At 39.4% G+C, this 23,213-nt stretch overlaps 1 protein-coding gene across 1 annotated transcript in view; it reads right to left on the reverse strand.

Annotated features, from left to right (window-relative positions):
- iqsec3b (IQ motif and Sec7 domain ArfGEF 3b) overlaps positions 1 to 23,213 on the reverse strand; it is an 83,216-nt gene that overhangs the window by 7,475 nt on the left and 52,528 nt on the right. Inside the window, exons 7-8 of the mRNA XM_033968498.2 lie at positions 19,585 to 19,707; positions 3,412 to 3,578 (exon numbers count right to left, since the gene is read on the reverse strand). Of these exons, the coding sequence (XP_033824389.1) occupies positions 3,412 to 3,578; positions 19,585 to 19,707 (290 nt within the window). The remainder of the gene's footprint in view (positions 1 to 3,411; positions 3,579 to 19,584; positions 19,708 to 23,213) is intronic.

Genomic DNA, 23,213 nt, shown 5'->3' on the forward strand with positions numbered 1-23,213 from the left:
TCAGAGTATGTGGTAGAATTCTCCACACACAGCACACAGCACAACACACTGGAGTACACAGGTGAGTTGAGTTAAAAGTGGCTATGCTCCCATTGCTACAAGATCCAAAGGAAGGTCACACAGTAAACCTTACATGGTGACAGTGTTCCTTATGTGGACAGTTGAAGGTGAATTTGTGCAGGCATTTGTGCATTTTTTCTCTGGACAAGCGATAAAAGAGTAAGCCAAGGGTCCATTGTTGCGTAGGAGAAGGAGAGGTCATATATATCATAAAGTACATCCCCTGTGACATGTCTTACACAAAAAAACAGGATTACTGGTAATGTGTTTTGTAACAATATTCTGATAAATAAAAATATGGAAATAGACTATATAATATATATCCATTAAAGAAACATCTAGACACCTAGATATTTTAGTTCAGGGGTAAATGCTTTATCTTGGGCTCAAACAAGTTATTAAAAAGGAACATTGTAGCTAGCTACGTTGTTTAATTCAATAGTTGCAAATCAGGAAGGCTGTAGTTATTTATAAGATGGAATGTTGTTTGAAGATCCTGTCTCCACTGGGACTCATAGGAAAATAAACAACAACTTCTAAACCAATACAGCCATATTCAATTGTAAGTAAGCTGATGTTTTGTAATTATCGAGCCTGTGTACATGAAACAAAAACTGTCAAAAAGCTAAATATCCTCATTCTCAGCATACACACTGACACAAGGTCATATCATTTTTCTCAAAATAGCTTCTAAAACTGATTCCAGTTATTTGAAAGGACTTTGACACATAAGTTTTCATGGCAAATTTGTGGATCCAGCGTTTAAAAAAATAATCTATTTTGTTCGTAAATCGGAAGTTTTAATATTTCTTTCAAAAACGTGTAAATTTTCCAGGGAGTTATATAGGCCACTACCCTCCATCTGAAATGATAACATCATTATAGAAAATGATCACAAACTTCTCAGAATGAGGACAAACGAGGAACAGAGGTACTTAGGTACACTTTTACTTTATTATTTTGTTACTTCAAAAAAATATCAAGTAGAATAACAAAGTTTTGGTCTGTACAATTAGTAAGAGTAAAAAAGTATTTGAGGAAACTACTACTCAAGGAAGAGTAACTTAAAGTGTAACTGTCTGGACATTACATCTTATTTATAATTTGAAGTGAATGTAATTTGAAGGACAAGACATTACATAATGCCCAAAATCAGGTATTTTTAAAGGATAGACACAAAAAACGGCAAACTGAATCACAGGAGCGGTGTGAGAAAGGTTCAAATCATTTCATATGGTCAACATAAAGCCTTTGTCATTTGTAGGCTTACTCACAGTGGGAAGAGTCACTAAAACGTTTACTCAAGTAAATGTACTGTTACTTCAATAAAAATATTATTATTAAATAGTAGGGGTGTATGCTGCTAGAAAAAATACATTTTCTTTAAAAGATCAAGTAAATGTAACTGAGTCAATGTAACTACACACCTCTGATTAAAACCATCGCCATAGCAATGAAATAAATATTATGTATTTTGATTTGTGAAAAGTCCTCATAATCTACATTTTTCAGCAAAAATACTAGTACCTTTAGTTGACAAAAATATCCACTTTTAAATGTAGAAGTGACTGGGCTGAGCGGGTTCTGCTGGTGCACGGGTCATGATGATTTTGGTGAGTCTTGGAGCGCATTCATTTACTCCACTTCAAGGGCCTGTCAGTCAATCCTCCCCCCTCTCTCTAAACTCAGTCCTGTTCTTATCACATCCTCTCGAGTGAGTGTGGAAGTTATGATTTATGATAGACCTAAACCAGGGATATCAAAAAGCCCATTATACGGCTCCGGTGGTGTTTCACTTTTACGAGTCAGGTCTTGTGCTCCTGGCAACCGCTCACTCCACTCTGAGGTTATGATATCAAGGCTGCACACTCCAGCCTCATTCAGAGCCTTGAGAGAATAAAGTGTATTTCATGGTCCCATTAGATCATGTTAAGTCTGTTAAATAGACATGGTAAATCCTAATTAATCTTTGCTAGAACTAATTGCAAGTCAGTAAATACTTAGAGACCACATTTACATTTCGATACAGCTATTCTAAATGAAGATCAGTATGCTAATAAAGTCACTACAGTCATTTATAGTCAAGACCTGCTGATCAGTGGTAGAGTTATAGCGCATATGCAACGAGGTAGTGAGGTTGTATTATGAAATGTCTTCTTTTTCTTTTTTTCTTTGCACAGGAGAGATGAGACTCCAGACCAATGAGCTCCTTTGTTTCATATTTGTCACTGAAATAAAAACAAATCTGATTGCACGACCGTGTTTGAGCCTGACTCGAGGCGTGACGGAGGGACTTTAAAAATAGAGTGATATCATTCTGGACTCACCAGGCAACCATAACCCACGTTATATCCCAGTGGCAATAAAATGGATTTCTTTGAAGCCACATAGATTTGCATGGCATTCTCAACCCGTGTACCTACTCTACAGGGACAGTGTTGTAGCGTCCCAAATGATATTTAATGCAATGCAAAAAGGAGGGGAACGTGCCACACAATCATCAGGGGATAAAATATAATGATGGACCAAAGGGGCACAATAGCAAAATGTTGATATTGTAACAACAAGTAACCTTTTGCACAGCATGTTTTCCATTAATAGAGGAGACTATGGTGGTCTATCATAGTGTAAAATTCTCACCCATGGCCTAAAAACAACCAGGGCTTTACATTGGCATCACAAAATCACACTTTGTTGTCCATTGTTTTATTGTAAACATTTAAACTATAACCAACTGTAACTATACTGGGCAAAAAGGTTGCTTTAAAGAGTGGGCACTATGCAAAATCAAGCTTTTTAAGCTTTCTACCATGTTATAATGTTGTTACCTCATCAAAGACATGTCTGAAGAGGTTTTAGATGTCATCCATGCATGTTTGAGTAATTTAGCAATCTCTCCCAGGCCCTATTCGAACCCTCCTTACTCTTAGCTGCCTGTAAGACTCAGCAATGCTCAGTCCACTATCCCACGTCACCCATGCTCCCACACAACAGTTCTCCATATACAAAAACATGATATAAAACTGTACACAACAACTTGTCAAACCTGATGTGATATACAGTAGTTACATCAGTGCGATGCAAGCTGATTGTGTTGTGATAGCGCTCTGAAGGGGGAGTGACTTAACGTGGGGAGCAAAAGGAAAACAAATAAAACAATAAAAGGTAACATGATGATCTAAATATGTTAGGTTAGTAGTAAATACCCCATAGAAGTAAAATACCCCCTCTTGCAGATTAAATACAGGTAATACATGCCATTTATACTGCTTGTATAAAATGAAATGATTAAAATTATAATCTGTGCCACTATATATGGGAAACACTACACATTCCACAGTGCGTACATACCCCGTAGGTTGCGTATGAAGTCGTCCAGGCCCATCTTGCGCTGGGGCTTGATGTTCGGGGAATACATGTCTGTGTTGAGGAGGACCACAGCAAAGGCCAGGATAAAGATGGTGTCCGGGTTATGGAACTGCTGCACCACGTCTGGGTTACACATGCAGTACCGTTGGCTGGAAGGGACAAAAAGCACAACGCACACATGTCAGAGAGGAATATACTGTACACACACTTGTATGTAATTAATACTACCATCTCTAACAACATTTTGATCACATACTTTCTATCTGTGCTTTGAATTTCTGTACCTGAATATTTTAGCTTACATTGAGAAATGTTTGGTTCTACTGAGACATAACATCACAACTGAGTGCATCCCGCTAATGGAACTACTGCACATCACACCAGGTTTGCGAAGTTGTAGTGCATTGTTTTGTTTCATGCTTTTGTATATTTCTGGAGAATTGTCATGAGGGAGCATGGGTGACATAGGCTTGTGGGCTGAGCATTGGACAGAATCTTACAGCTAACAGCGATATTACTCAAACATGCATGGATGACATATAAAACCTCTTCAGACATTGATTTTTTTTATGAGAGGACAATGTTATAACATGGTAAAAAGCTAAAAAAAAAATATATATATATATAAGAAAAAGAAAAAAGAAATAGCATAGTTCCCCTTCTTTAAATATAAAACCTGCAGCAGCCTGTTTTTGTTCCATCCATATAAAGTACCTAATTCTTGGTTTAAACTTCCCTACAGTGCATACATTGGCTTGCATTGTGCCTAGTCTGTATTATTCTGTACCAAATGAATTTCCTTGCCCACCTCTAGTTACACATGCAGTACCAGGGTCTACAAGGGACAAAACGCACACAAGGCACAATAACAGATCCAATGGTGAGATAAAGTAAACACAAACAGGATACAGTGTGTTTGGCAGTACTTGGCTAAGGATGCTAAATGATATAGCTTCAGATAAGTCTGGGGAGAATAACAGTGAATCAAAACTAAGAGTTATCAGTGAATTATAATTGGTTTATAAAGATACAGTGCTGAAAAATAAACAGCTGCAGGTCTATAAGACAGAGATGAGACTACACACCTGATGCTTTGGTACGAGTGCCAAATTTATCTTCAGAATTAGATAAGCAACTTTATATCATTTTAAAGAGTGAGAAAGAGTGAGATTAGATTTCTCACAAGTATTCATTTTAATTAGGAACAGGGACAAATGGGCAGAAACATTAATCTGAACAGTCATAACTTTGTGCCGGGGCTGTCACTGACAAATTTGAGTCTGGCAATTACAGTGCAAGGAAACGGTGGGATTTTGATGAAAGGGGACATGCTTGATTTGATTCACTGATAGATTATGATATGTGACCAGTTTAGTAATCTTCAACATAATAAGTGGTGTAGAGTCACACATTTCCCAGAAGGGCTGAATGATTTTGGCAAAATGTATAATTGTGATTTTTCTGGCAAACCTTGTGATTATGATTAGATTTGTGATTTATATTTTAATAGCTGAATTCTCTCCAAAGTGCACATTTTAAAGAGGGAGTATTTTACCTCTAACTGCACTAACTGCTAACTGCTAACACATAACATACTCTATTTAGATCACCATGCTATCTTTTATTGTTTTGAAAATGCTATATTAGCCGAAAAGAATGTATTAACATGTTTTATAAGATTCACTTTATGAATTTCACTTTTATAAGGTTCAGCCCCCTTCCTCCCTGTTTTAAATCACTCCTTCTTCAGAGTGTCATTACAACACAATCAGCATACATCCTGCTAATGAAACTACTGCACATCGCATCAGGTTTAGAAAGTTGTTATGTATAGTTTTGTATCATTCTTTTGTTTATTTATGAAGAATTGTCGTGTGGGAGCATGGATGATATAGGCTTGAGGGCTGAGCATTGGACAGAATCGTACAGCTAACTGTAAGGAGGGTTCAAACAGGGTCCGGGAGAGATCAGCGAAATACTCAAACATGCATGGATGACATCTAAAGTTGTTTTTACGTTCCCACTAGTTAGGTTGACGTAATAGAGCATTTGCTCCGAGAGCGTTGTGCCTGGGCCGATGTGAGCTCCGCAGTCACATTCTGATTTTCACTAAAAGCCTGCTCCAGGAGCGTTGGAAACACATTGTCTTGGAGTGGCTCCTCTCTCACTCTGGAGTGGGACAAGTGTGGTGTAAATGCAGCCGACCTTGGGCCGACTTACACAGTCCACAGTAAAACAGTAAAACTGCTTTGGAATGGGTAAGAAAAGTGCTCGGATCAGATATATTTGTAGGAATGGGTGCTGCAGAGCAGCTGTTTGACAAGTTCATCTGACGAGGAAATTTGGAGCAACTTAGTATCAGTGACATGTCTCATTCTGCCCCTGCTTGTGGAGGTGAGCCTGGGTCTGTCACTGTGTGCCAGACCCAGGCTGTCTTTGCTGTTAACCAGAGCACCAGTCCTCATGGTGAGACCACCGCCACACTGTACGGTGCCACCGCATATAGAGATATGGAAGTGAGTACATATTCATGCGGCTCTAGCCGCTCGAACCCTGTTGTCATGGAAATACATTTGGCGATCAGTCGATGCCTCTTACAAGTCACACGGTGCACTGTTTGGAGTGAATGATGCGTGGTGCATATGAACAAGACCAACCCAACACTGAAATAAACAGAACTAAATCTAGTGTGCACTGGGGTTAGTTAAGAGGGAACAATGTCATAACATGGTAGAAACCTAAAACAAAACAGAAAAAGATCTTTTGCATAATAGTCCCTCTTTAAACAAGTTCAGAACATAGATTGTATATATAAATGGACACAGTTAACCTGTTAGCTGCCGCGTTCCAAATAGGGAGTGATCATTGGCTGCACTACTGGCTTCATTGTCTCTGGCTTTAGAAAACTGTTGTCCCTCTCTCCATAAATGCTGCTGTCAGTCTCGTCATTTTGGTCTTAAAATGTTTGTATTGACCCGCTCTACATGATCCTTTTTATTTCTTTTTTGTGTCCATAACTCAAGATATGAACATTAATAACAGACAAATTAGCTGCCTTCTTTCCCCGAAGTCGCTCATGCTAGAGTTAGTGCAGTGTCTACTCTGTGAGCTGGGAGCAAAACTCAGAAAGAAAAAATGAAACATTGCGCTTTAGATTTGAAAAATGCTCACATCCTCACCAGAGCAAAAGAGCTTGCTGTGAATTAACAACCTTCAGGACAATTAATAATAATAATGCTTTTGTCTTATATATATATTGTATATCAAAGTCAAAGGTGAGCTACTCCTGTAGCTCCGGCTGACCTGATAGAAGAGAGGCTGTCAATCTCCAACCACTGTCAACACTCACACATACACCCCTTTCTTACTAGGCAAGGTGGGTGAAGTGTGTTGCCTAATGACACAACAACAGTTTTTGCCACTGGCGCACCACTGTGGTATCTGGAATGCCCAGTGGTTTCCCATCCAAGTACTAACCAGGCCCAGCCCTGCTTAGCTTTGACCAAGAAGGTTTGACATTACTGCTGCTGCAGCCTCCACAGTATCACTATCAATAAGAGGTGTATACACTGCTACATTCAGGCACACATGAAGATAAAGAGCCACTAGGGAACATCTCAGCCCTGTACATGTGAACATCTCAGATACACTGTACAACTGCAGTTATCATTTATTTTATTTATTTGAATAGGGAGAAATGCCATTTTTACTTCTTTTGTCTACTTCTCTTATCAAACCATTCATATATGAGGGATCATATATGAATGGTTTGAGAAGGGAAATTGTATTTGTTTCAGATTAATAGATCCTTTTAACAGTAATTCTTGATAGTTTGAGTCCTTTTGGCAGGGAGCTCTATCTGCTTGTGCCCAGTGATTTATAGACTGAGCTGAGCGGAGCTGTGAAGAAGGAGGACTCTGCGAACCTTTATAGGATCTGGGATCTGAAGAACTGAAGACACAGTGGAGGGCTGACAAAATGACAAATATTTTGTTCAATTCAGATTTTACTACTAGAGTTGCAGGTGTTAGTCGATTAATCGGTTGATAGTGTCTTAGTCAACTAATGCTTTCATTTTAGATTTATTTGGACAAAAAGAGCAGAAGATATAGAATGAATGAGCTGGAGAGTCTTGCAAATGCAGTTTGGGTTAGATACACAGAGATACGCAAGTTTTGAGAGCTTTTGCCACACCCCGTTTTTAGTCGATTTGGCAGGGCATGTCTTTAAACTGAGAATGTCTTTGGTGCTGTATCGTCCACACAAACATAGATTAATGAATAGGGCTTCAGTTGGCTACAGTAACACGGGGGACACCCAGACTCTTGAGAGATTGTGGTCTAATGTGATTTATGCTTGAAGAGAAACCAACTGATTACCACTGTCATAATGGATACAAAGATAAAAAAAAAACAAAAAACAAAAAGAGTGTGTAAGCAGGAGAGTAGACAGGGGGAGAAAGGGACTGCTGTCTCAGGCTGCCAAATTTTTGTTGATGGGCTTGCCTAAATATGAGCTGCTTTATTGAGACAGAAATTATAATAAATAAATACATACAGCACAATTGTTATAATTATTTCTCTGTACTATTATTATTAATTATTTCTCTCTACTATTATTTCTTTCTACTTTTTCAAAAGGTATAATTTAAATAAACATCTAAAACAGCTGTGTAACAAAAACAACACAATGTAACAAATATTTAATTAATGGCTGTAAAATAGATTATTATAGATTATACATTATAGATCAAGATTTACTTTTTTCCCTAACAAATATGAAATGGTATCTAGGGGTGGACACAATAAGAATAAAAAATGCATTTTGAACAATCATGGTGGCTGAGTGGCTAGCACTTATGCTTCACAGGAAAAAAGTTTTGGGTTTGATTCCTAGGTGACCGGATGGGTTTCCTTTGGGCACTCCGGGTTCCCCCATCGACCCAAAACATGCACCACAGATACAATCCTCCAGCTAAGGTAATCCTGACCAAGAATAGAAACAAGATCATGGAGATGGGTCCCCCTTTGGCACTGAAGGATGGGTCAAATGCAAAGGACAAATACTTCATAACATTCTTCATGGAGACAGATACATTTTGTGCCTTACTGTGGAAAATTATAGCCAAAAGAACAACATTTCCATAAAAATAAGACGGTGAAATAAGAGTCAGGTTTGTGGAGATGCAAGCCTGTTCACAGTAAGGATCCATGTCTTTCTGTACTTATAGTGTAACAAAATTCTATTCTAGTCTATTCTATATGATGATATATTCCATATTGTCCACCCCTAGCCCCAACAATCAGTAGGCTAATCCTCCAGCTAGGTACTCTTGACATTTTCCATCAGTATTGAAGAATGAGTCAAATACAGAGGGCATATTCCTTTATGGAGTCAAAAGGTCTACCTTAACCCTGCGTCCTTCTAAATCATTTTAAGCATCTCTAGTGTGTGCCAGTCTGCTCTTTCCATTCAGAAGTCTCCAGTCTGTGTTACATAAGGAGTTCTATTTAAACACCCGCTCGCCCTCCCTCATCTCCACATGTGAGCCAGCTGGCACAGAGGCCACTCGTACAAAGCACTACTTAAACAGGAGTACGACCATGCTACTGCGTGATGACATAACCACTGTTACGTAACACTTTGGAGGAGACGCGGTGGTCCGGTAGCATGCACTCACCGAAATCACAGCTGAAAGAAGAGAATGAGGAGAGAGAGAGACAGTGGGGGGGGGGCTCCTGGTGCATCTGAAATCGGCTACACCCTAGGGAGCTGTGATGGAGTGTGATTAGCTGACGACCACAGCGGGAGACTCTGATTGGCTCACGGATCACACCCACAGAGAGATTCAGATTTTAATATATATATTTTTTTATATGTGTAAAAAACGTGTAGAGGGAAAATTGAACAAGCAGATTTTAATGATAAATACTGATAGAAATGAGGTTGGCAATTTGCACCATCAGCCCATCAGCTCCTCCAATCATCATCATCACTCACGCACGCACACACTACATTCAAATTAGGCAAGGTAGGTCAAGTGTCTTGCCCAAGGACAGGGATTGAACTGGTTGGAGCTGGGATCAACCTTTTAGTGGGTGAATACTCTAACCACTAAGCCAATGACGCTAATGTGGAATTATTCTAGATTTAAATGACAGGATTGTATAAGCAGCTCTTGAGGTCAAAATAAGTCCACTATGAACTGTCTGCATCTAATTATGAAGCTTTTAACTGTTCGATAATCAGGAAGTGCGTGTTAGCAGGCTAGTTGTCGTTAGCTTTACCATCACGACAAACTCCGCTATGGTCTCTGACAGCTGTGAAAAGCACTTATAAACTCATCGTGGTGAATAATTAGGATGCTCAAAGGGTAAGTGAGGACTGCAGACTGTTTAAAATGGTCAGTTTTTCACGTTTTTAAGATGGTAAAAATCAGATACTGCACATTTAATATCTATTGACTCCAGTTGACAAAAAAAGCACAATTTTCCAGACGTACAGGACAATTTTTTATTTTTTTTTCCATCTCAAAAACATTGCACGCCTCCGTCCATCACTCACCTTTTCAGCTGCAGAAACTTTAATCCATGCATTCATCACATCCAGAATCGATTACTGCAATAGCATCCTATACGGCACACCCTCAAAAACACTTAATAAACTGCAATACATACAAAGCTCTGCTGCCCGCCTCCTCACACGCACCCGTCTGTGTGAACACATCACCCCGGTCCTCCAAAACCTCCACTGGCTCCCCATTTCTCAGCGAATTCAGTTCAAAGTTCTTCTCATCACTTTCAAAGCTCTCCATAACCTGGCTCCCTCCTACCTCACAGATCTGCTCCATCACCACACTCCCTCTCGCTCCCTCCACTCCTCAAACGCAAACCTTCTCTGCCTCCCCTGTAGGACCAAGCTCCGAACCTGGGGAGACAGAGCCTTCTCCATCGCTGCCCCCACTCTCTGGAATACTCTACCACAACAACTCCGGGACTGCACTGACCTCACCACCTTCAAAAAACACCTAAAGACTCACCTGTTTAAAGCTACTTTTAATCTTTAATTATTATGAGTGTTGGTTTTAAATGTTTGTATATTTGTATTTTTTTAAATTGTTCTTCTATGTAAAGTGTCTTTGAGTATCTTGAAAAGCGCTATATAAATAAAATTTATTATTATTATTATTATTATTATTATTATTATTATTATTATTAATTTTTAAGTGGCACAAGCTCACATCTTCCTCTATTAGATACAAAGCAACCCTCCACTTTCTAATATCCTCCAAACTGTACCCACCAATCACCTCACAGTGTACAATGACTGTACAACATTTAATATTTAGTTTTTATATTTCAGTACACAAATATCTATTGTTAATCAGCTTTTTAAGATAATTTTAGCAGGATTGTCGACCTTGCAATCATTTCAAGTGATCAGTAATTTTTGGGATATTTCCCATTAAAATTACTTATATTTAAATGAGAAAGGAATCAACTATAACACGGCTAAAAGCTCTGGAAAGTCGCATTGACAAACATAAATTAATACTGTGAGCTGCTGTGAGCACGCCTCTCCATAGATCTGACCTACAGCTTGACCTGGTGGCATCACCTGCTTGTTTTCATGGATATAAAATATGTTTAATGCCATACTGCGCAACATTTAGCCAAAGGAGGTAGCGGCCCCTCCATCAGAAAAAGTTACATAGCACACCATTACGTTTGAAATTAAGCAAATTAGTAAAAACAAGTAGTAATTATAGGATATTTATTTAATTCATGTACAGTCCTGGCGGTCAAAAGTCTTATTCATTACCTTTGATGAGTGCTCGCTTTTCTTTCCCCCAGTATTATTTTTGTTAAAATTTAGTTCCGCTCCAATTAGAAAAACATACATTTGCCTAACTCTCGCTAATCCCATTATAAGAGCAGCTATTAATTAACCTCTGTTCACAGTGGGCTGCTGCTGGCTATCACCTGGGCTGCACCTTCATTATCCTGCCTGCATTATGGAACCGAATGCAGAAATCAGGACTGAGATTGCACCGAATGGGAAACGACAAAAAGACAATAGCCATAGATTAGAATGGCGTGTGTAATATAGGATGAAAGTAATTGGTTTGTGGCCTGAATGTAAAAGCTGTCCTGCTTAATGAGTGGATGGTTGTATGCCTTTGTTTTGACATTGTGAGATGTGCCCAGGGGGAGGAATGGTGGACATCAGGATGAAAAAGGTGTCCGATGGAATGTGGTCGTTTACCGGGAGAAGGGAAAACAATAATGAACGTTTTATCGGCTTCAGGTCCATGGGGAAGTGGGCACATATTTGAGGAGCATTTCAAGGACGGGAGATGCTGGGAGATTACTGCACTGTGAACTCCAAAAAGACAGGAAATGCCACTTATTGCGAATCATAAACATTTATTTGGGGCTATTTGAAGTTTATGTAGTGGGGTTGATGGAGAAAGAGTCTGAAATGATGACTTACTGAACCACACTCCCTGGACACTTGATTAGATACGTTCTGTTCACAGCATAGGAGAACTGTTTATCTGTTAGCATCAGGATGATAGTAGCCATGCTGGTAACCATGCTCCTCTCTGTCGTCAGAGGGCACCAGATACCCAACTAATTTAAGTGTTCAACTGGAAAGTGAGGGCTACAGTTATGACATAATGGTGTTTTTTTTGGACACTCAAAGTGCTTTACAATGCATTATTCATTCACATCACACTCGGTGGTAGTAAGATACTATTCACCAGAGCTGCCCTACGTCAGACTGATGTAAGCGAGGCTGCCAATCTGCACCATCAGCACCTCCCACCACCAGCACACACAATTTTCATTCTAGGGGGTGTGGGCGAAGTATCTTGCCTAAGGACACAACAACAGTCTTTTTGTCACTGACACCCAGTAAGACACGTGTGAAACTCAAGGCCCGTGGGCCAAATGCGGCCCGCCACGTCATTTTATGTGGCCCGCGACAAAGGAAATTAAAAGGTATGACTGTTTATGTATCTCTGTTAGATACAGAGTTAAACAGCCATTTTTTCATCTATGTGCAAATCCATATGCAATATTTGTAACTTAAAGAAGCAATAAATATAGAAATGGTTAATTAACAAGATTTAAAAAAAAAAAAAAAACATTAAGTGACATTTATCTTACAGCTAGTTACATCTGGCCCTTTGAGAACAACCATTCTGTTGATGTGGCCCTTTGTGAAAATGAGTCTGACACCCCTGCAGTAACACGTAGAAGCACTAATAAATCCAGCGCATAACTTTTTTCTTTTGCAAACGACAAAAGTTTGTGTTTTCCTCCAAAGAGTTTCATTTTTAAAAAAAGCATCACTTTGTGAAACCACTGCATGCTGTCTACAGCTTATAATAATATATTTTATTTTCCATCAACCCGGAAGTAAGTGCTGAAAGCAGCACTCTGATTGGTTGTGCTTGACTGCTCTGCCTCAGTTTCATTTTGTCTCTGAAACCATGCACACGCCTGGCAATGTGAATATTAATTATGTGCCAAAGGGTTTGTGAGAGCTACGAGTTAGACAGATTTAAATACCTACCTCCTCCTTGAAAATCAGGTACCCTAGCTATAAGTATGACTGCAGATATCCAAATGATATTAATCATCAGACTTCCTTCAGAAGGCATATTTTAAACAAATCCAGGGGCCTTAAATTACAAACTGCTGAGAATCCCACGTGTCATTACAGAGGCAGGTTTTAAAATGCAGAATATTAGAGGACATTACATCACCTAAATACCTTGACTATTAAAATTGTGATCTTGATTGCAGTTAATCTTGGAGTCCTAGTTAGAACTGTTTTCAAATAAACATAAATTAGTTTCTGTTGCAGAACACTGTACCAGGAGTGGCAATAAATCCAGCTATTGACAGAAAAATAGGGCAGAGCAAAGTATGTGACTCAGCCAGACAAAATATAGCAACACAACCGGAACACATAGATTTATCCTGCTTGGTATCAATGCTTCTTGTTGCTTGTGATCTGAAGATATTGCCTTGTTAAAGTCCTCTAAACTAACTTACTTTGCAATGATTGTTACCTCTGTCTGTATAATGAAAACTGTCATAAAGGCCACATCAGACTAGAGCTTTTCACTTTGGGTTTTGAGTTTGAGACACAGTAAATCAGCTCATATCCTCAGCTTCTCCTCGTCTTCTTCCTCACGTCTTTCTCTCCTCTCCCTCTCTCCCTCCTCTCTCTCTCTCTGCTAACGCATGTGCTCTTTTAAACATTTATTCCGTCTTTTCTCTGTCCAACACCTGTCCTGTCTGACGTCCTTTGTCTCTGAGCACTTTTTGCACTTCTCACACACTGGTGGTAAGTGCCATTCTTAGTCTATGGACTCTTCAAATATAAGGCTGCCTGATTATGGAAAACTTCAAAATCACAAAAATATATAGATATAAAATATAAAAAAAATTATTATTTAGATGTATCACAGTATGGCATTAAACATCTCCATGGAGACAGTGAGGGTGAAGCTACCAGGTCAAGTTACAAATCAGATCTATGGAGATTTTTTTTTTTGTTCAGTATATTTTTGAGCAATAAAAACAGTAGGTAAGTGAAAGAATGCAAGAAGGAATAAAGGATGTTTAATGCCATACAATCCATGACATATCCCTGGAGACAAGCAGATGGCTGACCTACCATCAGAAAAGTGACATTTTGCACCTTCAAAGCAGACCTATTGTACAAAATCAACTTTTGAACTTTTAACCATGTTATAGTTGTTTCCCCTCCTCATTTACCCTTGCAACCCTTGTATTTAGAGTGATTCTTGCATGTTTGAGTATTCTTTATTCTCCTGTATTCAAAACATAATTTCTCCACTGATTCTCAGTTTTCACTGCCACCGGTACGTGCCTACTGCTCTGTACTTTTTTCATTCTCTGGTTTATTTTCTTAATCAGTGATATGTGTAGGATTCGGCAGCATCATAGTCATTTTGGTACAATTTTAAAAATATTGACTATCTATCAGCAGTGCCAGCAACTACACTGCTCTTTATTACGATGATGTTTATAGTGATATCATCTCCCATTGAGCTCCAAAGTTATCTAATGCAGAAGTCAGCTGACTTGATTCTTTTATTATCATTTTAAATCAATGCTGGAACTGAATATGTCCGCATTATAACATAATGATCCATGAGTGTCATAGATTATAACTAAACACAATATGTCTTCTTTAAGACAAAACTGCTGAATTCAATGCAATAATATACAAATTATTTGAATATTTATATTCATTTAAAGCCTCTTGAGTTGTTTTCAAGGGAGACCAAACAATTAGCAAATACAAACAATTGCCTTTACATTTTGTGGGTAGCAATCCCTACTTCTTCAAATATTGCACTATATATGTATCCACACCACAAAATATGCTGTTATCATTTTACCAGAATACCTTCAACACTACAAATCTATAGGTCACATTAACTGAAACAAAAACTGAATGCCTTATGGTGTAAAAATCTCTTCTAATTCACCATAAACCATATTGCACGCCTCTACCTTGCTTCATCTATACCGTGAAGAATGAACACAACTAAGGGTCCATTCTGAGTAAGCCCTAGCAGCACTAAAGAATTCAGTGAGCACCATCAGTCTTTTTCTGCTCCAAATAGACCCATCGTGCTGTGACTGTAGGGCAGGAGTCGGCTCGGACAAAAGCAGCGCCTCCACCCATAACCATGACTAACAACATGCTCATCTCCGTATTAAAGAGCCGGGAGGCATGGGGTTTGTGGAGAACATTGCCGAGCGTGCACAAGAGCGGAGGGTCTATTTTTATCCTGCTGGAGGCACACTTGATTACGCCATCTCCAGGACAATCACACGCGGCTGGGTTCTGTCTCCAATCAGGAATAATTAGTCGGTGGTGTGCCATGGAAACCCAGTTCAGTACAGCTCAAGTGTTGTTTCAAACAGAAAGGCGGAATTTCCCGCTCTGTCCTACTTCCTGTCACCTGTGTCCCTGTCAGCCAATCACAAAATGATATCTTTCTAAACAACTCCTACGCTTCACTCCTACAGCGTTTAGTCCAGCTGACAGATTTAACTTTGGCTTTTACTATCAATCAGGGAATACTGCTTTATTCAATGTCTACCACAACAGCAGAAATATCAGCCTCCTCAGCCTCTCCACCTTTCTGTCCTAACACCATTAACACCAAGTTTAATTTAATGTCATGCTTTCAAATAGAGGGCATGGATCTATATAATTTTATGGAAGATTTGCTGTTTAAAATGTCCAAACATATGAGCTTTATCACTTTTTGTCAAGGATTCACTTCGCTGACAATCTTAAATCCTTTCAACTGACAAAATGTCAACAAGTTATTTTTGGAGGTAAAAATCACCTTACATTAGTGCTGACAGAGAATGCTGAATTTGATGCTAATTTTTGTTTCATGTCAATAAGGATAGTAATTAACTAGGTCCAAATATAGGCATTTTAAAACCACATATTCTACCATGTAATTCTGACTGACTAACTGCAGGCAGTTTAGAAGGGAGTATGGTTATGTGAATCCAGCCTACAAAGCATTCATTGAAACCTGAGTCATTTGTCAGTGTCCTTCATGGATGGAAACTATATAATCTTTACTTTTCAACATACAAGCTAGTATTAGACAAGGCAGTGCCACCAAGGCAAGGCAAGGCAAGTTTATTTGTATAGCACAATTTGTACACAAGGTAATTCAAAGTGCTTTACAGAATAAGAAAGACATTAAAATCACACAAATCAAAACATAAATAATCACAAATAATCATCATAAAATTAACATTAAAAGAGAAGAGTGTAGAATAAAAACCTTTCAGTCATATGCACAGCCAAACAGAACCAACCACCAATATCCATGGGTTTCAAAATGATGGGAATCTAGGACAGTTACCATAATGACAATTTAAAACAAAATAGCATATCTTTTGAATGATAAAGATAAAGTCTTCAAAATGTTCCACATAACAGTATAACATGTACAGTATCATAAGATTTACCTTGATATATCTTGTTTGAATAAAACATTTGTCCATTATTTTTAAGAAGGACCAGACTGAGTCCTGCTGTGAAATAACTAGTGGATGAGGCCGTCTATAACAGGAAATCCCATTAGAGCCTAAAGAAAAGTGTTAATGGAAGTCATGTCAGGCACCATCTCTAACAGATGTTTCCTTCATTTTACACCAAAACAGCCGTGTCTGTGGAGACAGGATAAAGCCGTCACTTTGTCTAATTACACCCCACCAACTGCAATCAAGCCTTACATTGTAATTACAGCACAATCATCAATCAACCCAGATCAGACACTTTTATAGTTTACATCTGATGTTTCAAACTCTATATACGCCCTCAGAGCACGGACACATCAAGCTTTGTGGGGCTTTGTGCCAAATGCTGTTTGGGGGCAGTGATTTACTAAACTATAACGTATTTTATAAGCCTCAAAAGATCCACAGACTGGAATCCATATGATCTGCATCATCACTACCTAAACCCCAGCACCTGCAGTCATTAATCAGTGCAAGTGCAGCCTCTGCAGCTCAGTGAGTGAATTCTCACCTTTCACATGAAGCATGGAATAAATAAGAATATACTGTTGGAACCATATTGCCTGTTTGTTCCTCCTGCCTCTGTGTGGCGCTAAATATAATGTCACGTAACTACCTGCCCTATATGAGGGGAGAGATAGGTACACTCAGGTGTTGCAGTGTGGGGTAAACAGTCTTTTGATTGCAGTCTATAGATTGCTAGATCTGTGTATTTTGTGGATGGTTATGATTATGCCAATAAATCTGTGTAGAACACAACATTTTCTGGACTCTTTTATGGAAGACATGCATCCCAGACACCACACACACTTGCAGCCAGGACAGGGTGATATGGGAAAAAAATAAAAATAAAAGTCATAATACTGATTAATGTTGATTTTCAATTTGATCTTCTTCCATCTTATTGAAAACATAGATAGATGGACTCCACTCATAAAGAGCAGGATCAATACAGTTTTTATTTTGTGTTGATAGGACCAATATTAAAATCCACATTTAAAGTTTGGTTGTGCAATATACTAAGCCTAAAAACCTAAAAGTACGTGTGATGTCCATGGACTAAATTAGGTCTGAAGTTTCACTCATAAATGGTGCGAAAACTGTTGTTGACTTTCCATAATGTGAATTATAATGATAAGAAGCACCAGAGGAGAGAAAGAGGAGAAAAAATGAGGAGCTTCCTTTCCCTTTCTCTTCTCTCCCTCTCTCTCCCTTTCTTTTACCTATTCCTCTGTCTTCTCACTCTCTTTCTCCCCATTTACTATGCCCCTCTATCTCTGTTCTCACTCCATCTCTCTCCTTCCTCTATGCCCCTCCTTCTCTCTTCTCAATCCCTCTCTTCCACTCCTCTATCCCTCATCTCTTTTCTCATTCCCTGCCGCTAGATCAGAAAGAGGGAGGAGCAGTGGTGGAAGAAACTGCACACACAGAGGCAGAGGGAAGGAGACACTGGACCTTTAGTCTTTTAGTAATTGTACAGATTTAAGTCTAAAGTTACAAAACACAAGGACGCATGAGGAGATATAAAGAAATGTGCTGTGGCCCTGACTCAGAACTTTCCCTTAAACAAGAGAACAGAGAATCGTTTTCAGTACCTCCCACTCTTATTGACACAGGATTGGCTAGTAAACCTGTCAATTAAACTGCAAACTGCAGATCGAACAAAGTTTTGAACACAATCTTTTGATCTTTCAATTTTTGGCACAGCCCTACTTGCAGCCATAGGGGACCTTGCAAGCTTGGCCACTACTCAAGTGTCAGCTATCTGATACACCTTTGCAAAATAACATGTTTATATCTAGAAACAGTGTCTTTGTCAAATTATAAAATGTGTGTTTGTGTGCTGTCATTAAGAATACATTCTTAATGACAGCACAATATGTATCACACCAAGGTCGTATCAGGATATACGCTGAGTTGACTCCGCTCACTGCTGCTTCATGAGGAGCATTTGAATACATTCTGAAAGAGACACTTAATGTCACTGTGTTTTTGATCATTTGTCTCAAAATGCAGCGTGCAAAGCATTATGTTCAAAAATGTCTGGGCCTTAAAGCTTTAAACTTAACTATGCAGCATTTTCTTATAGTACTAGTCACAAACAAGTGGCACATCTTGAAACACAATGACTGTTATTAAAATGAAAAAATATATTCCCCAAATCATTCAGCGCTCCATCACATTGTAAAATCCTTGGCCAATGTCATCGTAACTTTAAACATCTGAAGATTCACTGAAGGACTAAGTATCCACAATCATTATTTACTCTACAGCCAGGTTTCTTATTGCATCAGTAGCCAGAGGACAGAGTGTCCAGTATGCCCTCCCTCCCTCTTAACTCTCCTCTCCTCTTCCTCTACCTTCTTTTCCTTTCTCTTCTCTCCCTCGCTCTCCCTTTCCTCTACCTATCCCTCAGTCTTCTCACTCTCTCCCCTTCTACTATGACCTTCTATCTTTCTTCTCACTCCATATCTCTTCCTCTTTTATGCCCCTCCTCTCTTCTCAATTCCTCTCTTCCACTCCTCTACCCCTCATCTCGTTTCTCATTCCCTCTCTTTCCGCTCCTCCCTCCTCTATTTTCCTTCCCCCTTTCCTCTGCCCCGTCCTCTACCTATTTACTCCCTCTTTGCCCCACTCTTCTCTCCTCTACCCCTCCCTCTTTTCTCCCCCCTCTCTTGTGTCCCTCCCTATCTCTCTCTCTCTTTGCCCTTCTCCTCTACTCCCCCACCCTCTTCTCACTCCCTCTCACCCTCTGTCTCCTCTACTCCTCCCTCCCTCCTACCCTTCCTCCCCTTCTAGCTCTCTGTCCTGTCTGCAGCAGTGTCCCCAGTTCCAACAGAAGGCCTCGATACACCGCTCCACCTTCTACACCTCCCCTGCAGCTGTCTCCTCCTCTCCCTCCATCTCTCTGCCCTGTGCACAGTCCTAACTAAAGGCCTGGATAAGCCGCTCCCCTTTCTACACCTCCCCCGTCTCTTCTGCCCCTCCCTTTCTTCCCCTCTCCTCTCTCTCCATCTCTTTGTCCTGTCTGCAGCAGTGTCCCTAGTCCCACCTGAAGGCCTCGATGAGCCGCTCCACCTTCTGCGCTTCCCCCTGGACTCTCACGTGGGCCTGGAACTTCCTCAGTGCCTCGTCCAGCTCCATCCCAGAGAAGTCCATCTCGTCCACCACGCAGCTGTGAGCAGAGCACAGACGACTGGTCAGGAGGAGACAGACTTTGGACACATAATTAGGACAGGACAAAATAATACAATAATCTTTCACTGACATTACCTGAACAGTTTGACTTAAAGGGGCACTATGTAGGTTTTCTGGTGAAGGATACGCCACGTGCTTGTCTTCATGGAGATGTTATTGCTTTGCCTGGAATATTCCACAGTATGGAATTCAACTGCTTCAATCAGTATTTATTAAAAGATCTGACCTGTAATTATGCCTGGTGGCACACCTGCTGTCTCCAACAATTTTAATGTCATACTACTGAACATTCTAAGTGAACATCTCCATAGAGACTAGCAAGTGGCAAATCCTACACCAGAAAGTTACATATCACCCTTTTCCACCAAAGTGCTATTCTGGACTGGTTCAGAGTCGGTTCCAGGCTGCTGCATGTGCTGGTTCTGGACTGTGTAAAATTGGTTTTCCACCAAATAAGTTTACTAGTGACCAGTTAATTTTCTTTTTTTTTTTTTTTTTTTTTCATAACTGCTTGCTCTCTAGCCCCCTATTTTCTAGGCTGACTTGCTTTTCCCTTCTACATTACCAGCTGTTAGCAAGTGCTAACTATAGTATGTATTTTTAATGTTAAGGATTCCACTGGAACTGGTTCTCAATTCTGGCCCGGCTCATAACTGGTCAACACCAGTACTGAGCACCAGTTTTGAGCACAAGGAGCCAGCATTATTTGAGTGGAAAACAGCAGAACTGACACTGGCACCAGCTTGGTGGAAAAAGGGCACTTAAAACATGAGACTATAGTATGCATAAGTATATTTTACTTGCACTGGTAAAACATCTTTGATAATAGAACGTCAACAGAGTTAACAAAGTTGCATTTTTAGTTTCGAGGAAACATTTGGATTAAGAGTAAAAAAAATATGAAATGACAAACAACAGTGGTGGTAGTAACAGATAGTAGTGAAGACAGTTAAAGGGTTGGTGAAAGGGTACGCACTTTAAAGACACACAGGAGCACTTGATGGTTTCAATTATTTACATAGTAGAGTGTACTTTGATCTGTCCAGAAGGAGACATCTCATCAAACAGGATTTAAAAAGATACTCTGGAATGTTGCTGAAAAGCATGCAAGCACAAGCTGACAGACAAATTCTGCCAAGCAATTAAATTTTGCTTATATGGGACACTATTAGTCACACATAGTGCGCACAGATCTAAATGATGATATGCAAACCTTGAGCTATACATTTACATAGAAATCCTTTGATTAAATAAGTCCATCTAGTCCCCAAAAATATTCACTGGTCTTCTTTTCTTCTATAGAAAAAAAAAGAATAAAAGTAATTTGAAATCCATCTAATCATTGTCAAACATGGACACAGAGTTCACTCATTATCAGTTATGGGAAGAATATTTAATTACAGAATAATGAATACTTGCATTTAAATGTATTTTGTAATGTACATGGCCCAATCTGATTACTGTATTCTGAACACTTTCATGTTGTGTTGCATTATATTATGGTTGTTGCACTGCCTGATATGTATTTATTATTAAACATGGAAAAAAGAGCCACCAGATATATAAAAATATTTTTACCCTAAGACCAACTTGAAGCACATTTTGTCATATGCAAGCGTAAAAACTGCACATTTTTAGGTGTTTTTAGTAACCAAGTAAGTCAACTGGAACACAGTCCGCATGAGTGAAAAGAGTGGAATTGAATTTTCTGAATCCTAGTTTTTGATGCTTGACAAGTGTGTATGCTACATATCCCATTCATCAATATGTATTTAGCATTAGATTTGTAATATTATCAGCACAGCATATCTAATACAATTTTGACCTGTTTGAATGATCACTGACATAGAAAAGCAGTGCATTTGTTCTGAATTCACTGTGGCCAGCCTTGTAAAGACAATAAAAACAATTTAGTTAATTTTCATTGTAGACCTGTCACAGGTAGCTATTTGCACACATTCAATTTTGAACAACTTTCCCAATGAAAAACTGCAACTGTATTGTAAAATACCACTAAATTTAAAAATAAACAAATAAAAAAGTAACAAACAAAATACAGTTACTCGAAAGTAACTAATTTCCTCAATACTTCCAGTCGGTTTACAATCATCTGCACTAACCCTTACTGACGATGGTCTGTTTGGTCTAAAAATAAAATGCTTGTGCATGAGTCGTCCACATACGCAGCTACAACAAACCATGACTGTCCAGCGCTTATGGCGACACCCTTCTGCCCCTACCTCCATTTTCAAAAGCACTGACCTGGAAGACACACATGGAAGCTGCACTTATTCTGATGGCAAAAGAGATGAGAGCAACAGAAAAGGGAGCGTGAATAGACTAAATAATTACATACAGCGTGTGTGGTGACAAGAGGCTGGTATGAAAGCTTCAGTCAACTACACATGTACACAGGAAACAAGGAAATAAGAAGGTAACAGTGTTGGGGAGCGGTGTGCAGTGGTGTTGGAGAACAGTGTGCAGCAGTGTTGAGAAGTGGTGTGCAGCAGTGTTGAGGAGCAGTTTGCAGAGGTATTGAAGAGTGCTGTGCAGTGGTGTTGTGGAGCAGGGCGCAGCAGCATTGGGGAGCAGTGTGCAGGGCTGTTGGGGAACGGTGTGCAGCAGTGTTAGGGAGCGGTGTGCAGCAGTGTGTTCATCTCTGACCTACTTCTCCAGGATTGCACCAGGCTGAGCAGAGATAGGGCCTAGATCACAGTGTGGGTTTAAAGGGCTGAGTGTCAGAGCACACGGTTAATGCATGTTTTCAGAGACTGCTTCTTTATTTATCCCAGCGCTGTGGCAACTATGTGAGTGGATTATGAGATGGTTCAGGAAATGAGGGAATGTTTTATTATACGTTTGTTTGATTTTGATTGGTTGGTTCATCCTTTTAATGTTTTATGCTAACTCACCTTTAAAAAATTTTCAATCCTGTCTGTTTTGTAGTTTGTAGAGAAACATTCACACTTTACATTCAGAACAATAAAGCATCTACCTGTTTATGTTACACTGACAATAGCCATGCTAACACCAGCTTCAACCCCACTGTTGCTGGCAGAGAGTGCTGATGAAGTATAAGACGATGTCCTCTTTAAACATATTGAACATTCTTCTGTTTATAATGTTTATGATGTGTTGGTCCTTGCTTTAAATGTGCTTAGATGTACAATCTCTTCAACAGTGATGAGATTGTACACACTGTTGGTGGACGCTTGATGTCAAGTGTTTTGAGTGTAAATGTGCAACACACAGTGAATATAAAAATGCTGGGCAAAGCACAGCATTGCCCTTAACAAAAGCGTACCAAAGATGTCTGAACATGTGGCTTCTAGGACATTTTTAGAATGACTTCACTGATGCCACTTAGGTGTAGTGAGATACATTGTGAACACTGAGTCACAGGAAATACTCAATAGTAAGGATGAGCAATAGTTCATCCTTGCATTTCTGCAATTTTAGTCTAGACTCTAGACCAATTTAGAT

The sequence above is a fragment of the Periophthalmus magnuspinnatus genome, chromosome 6, assembly GCF_009829125.3.
Source record: "Periophthalmus magnuspinnatus isolate fPerMag1 chromosome 6, fPerMag1.2.pri, whole genome shotgun sequence".
Taxonomy (NCBI): Eukaryota; Metazoa; Chordata; class Actinopteri; order Gobiiformes; family Gobiidae; genus Periophthalmus; species Periophthalmus magnuspinnatus.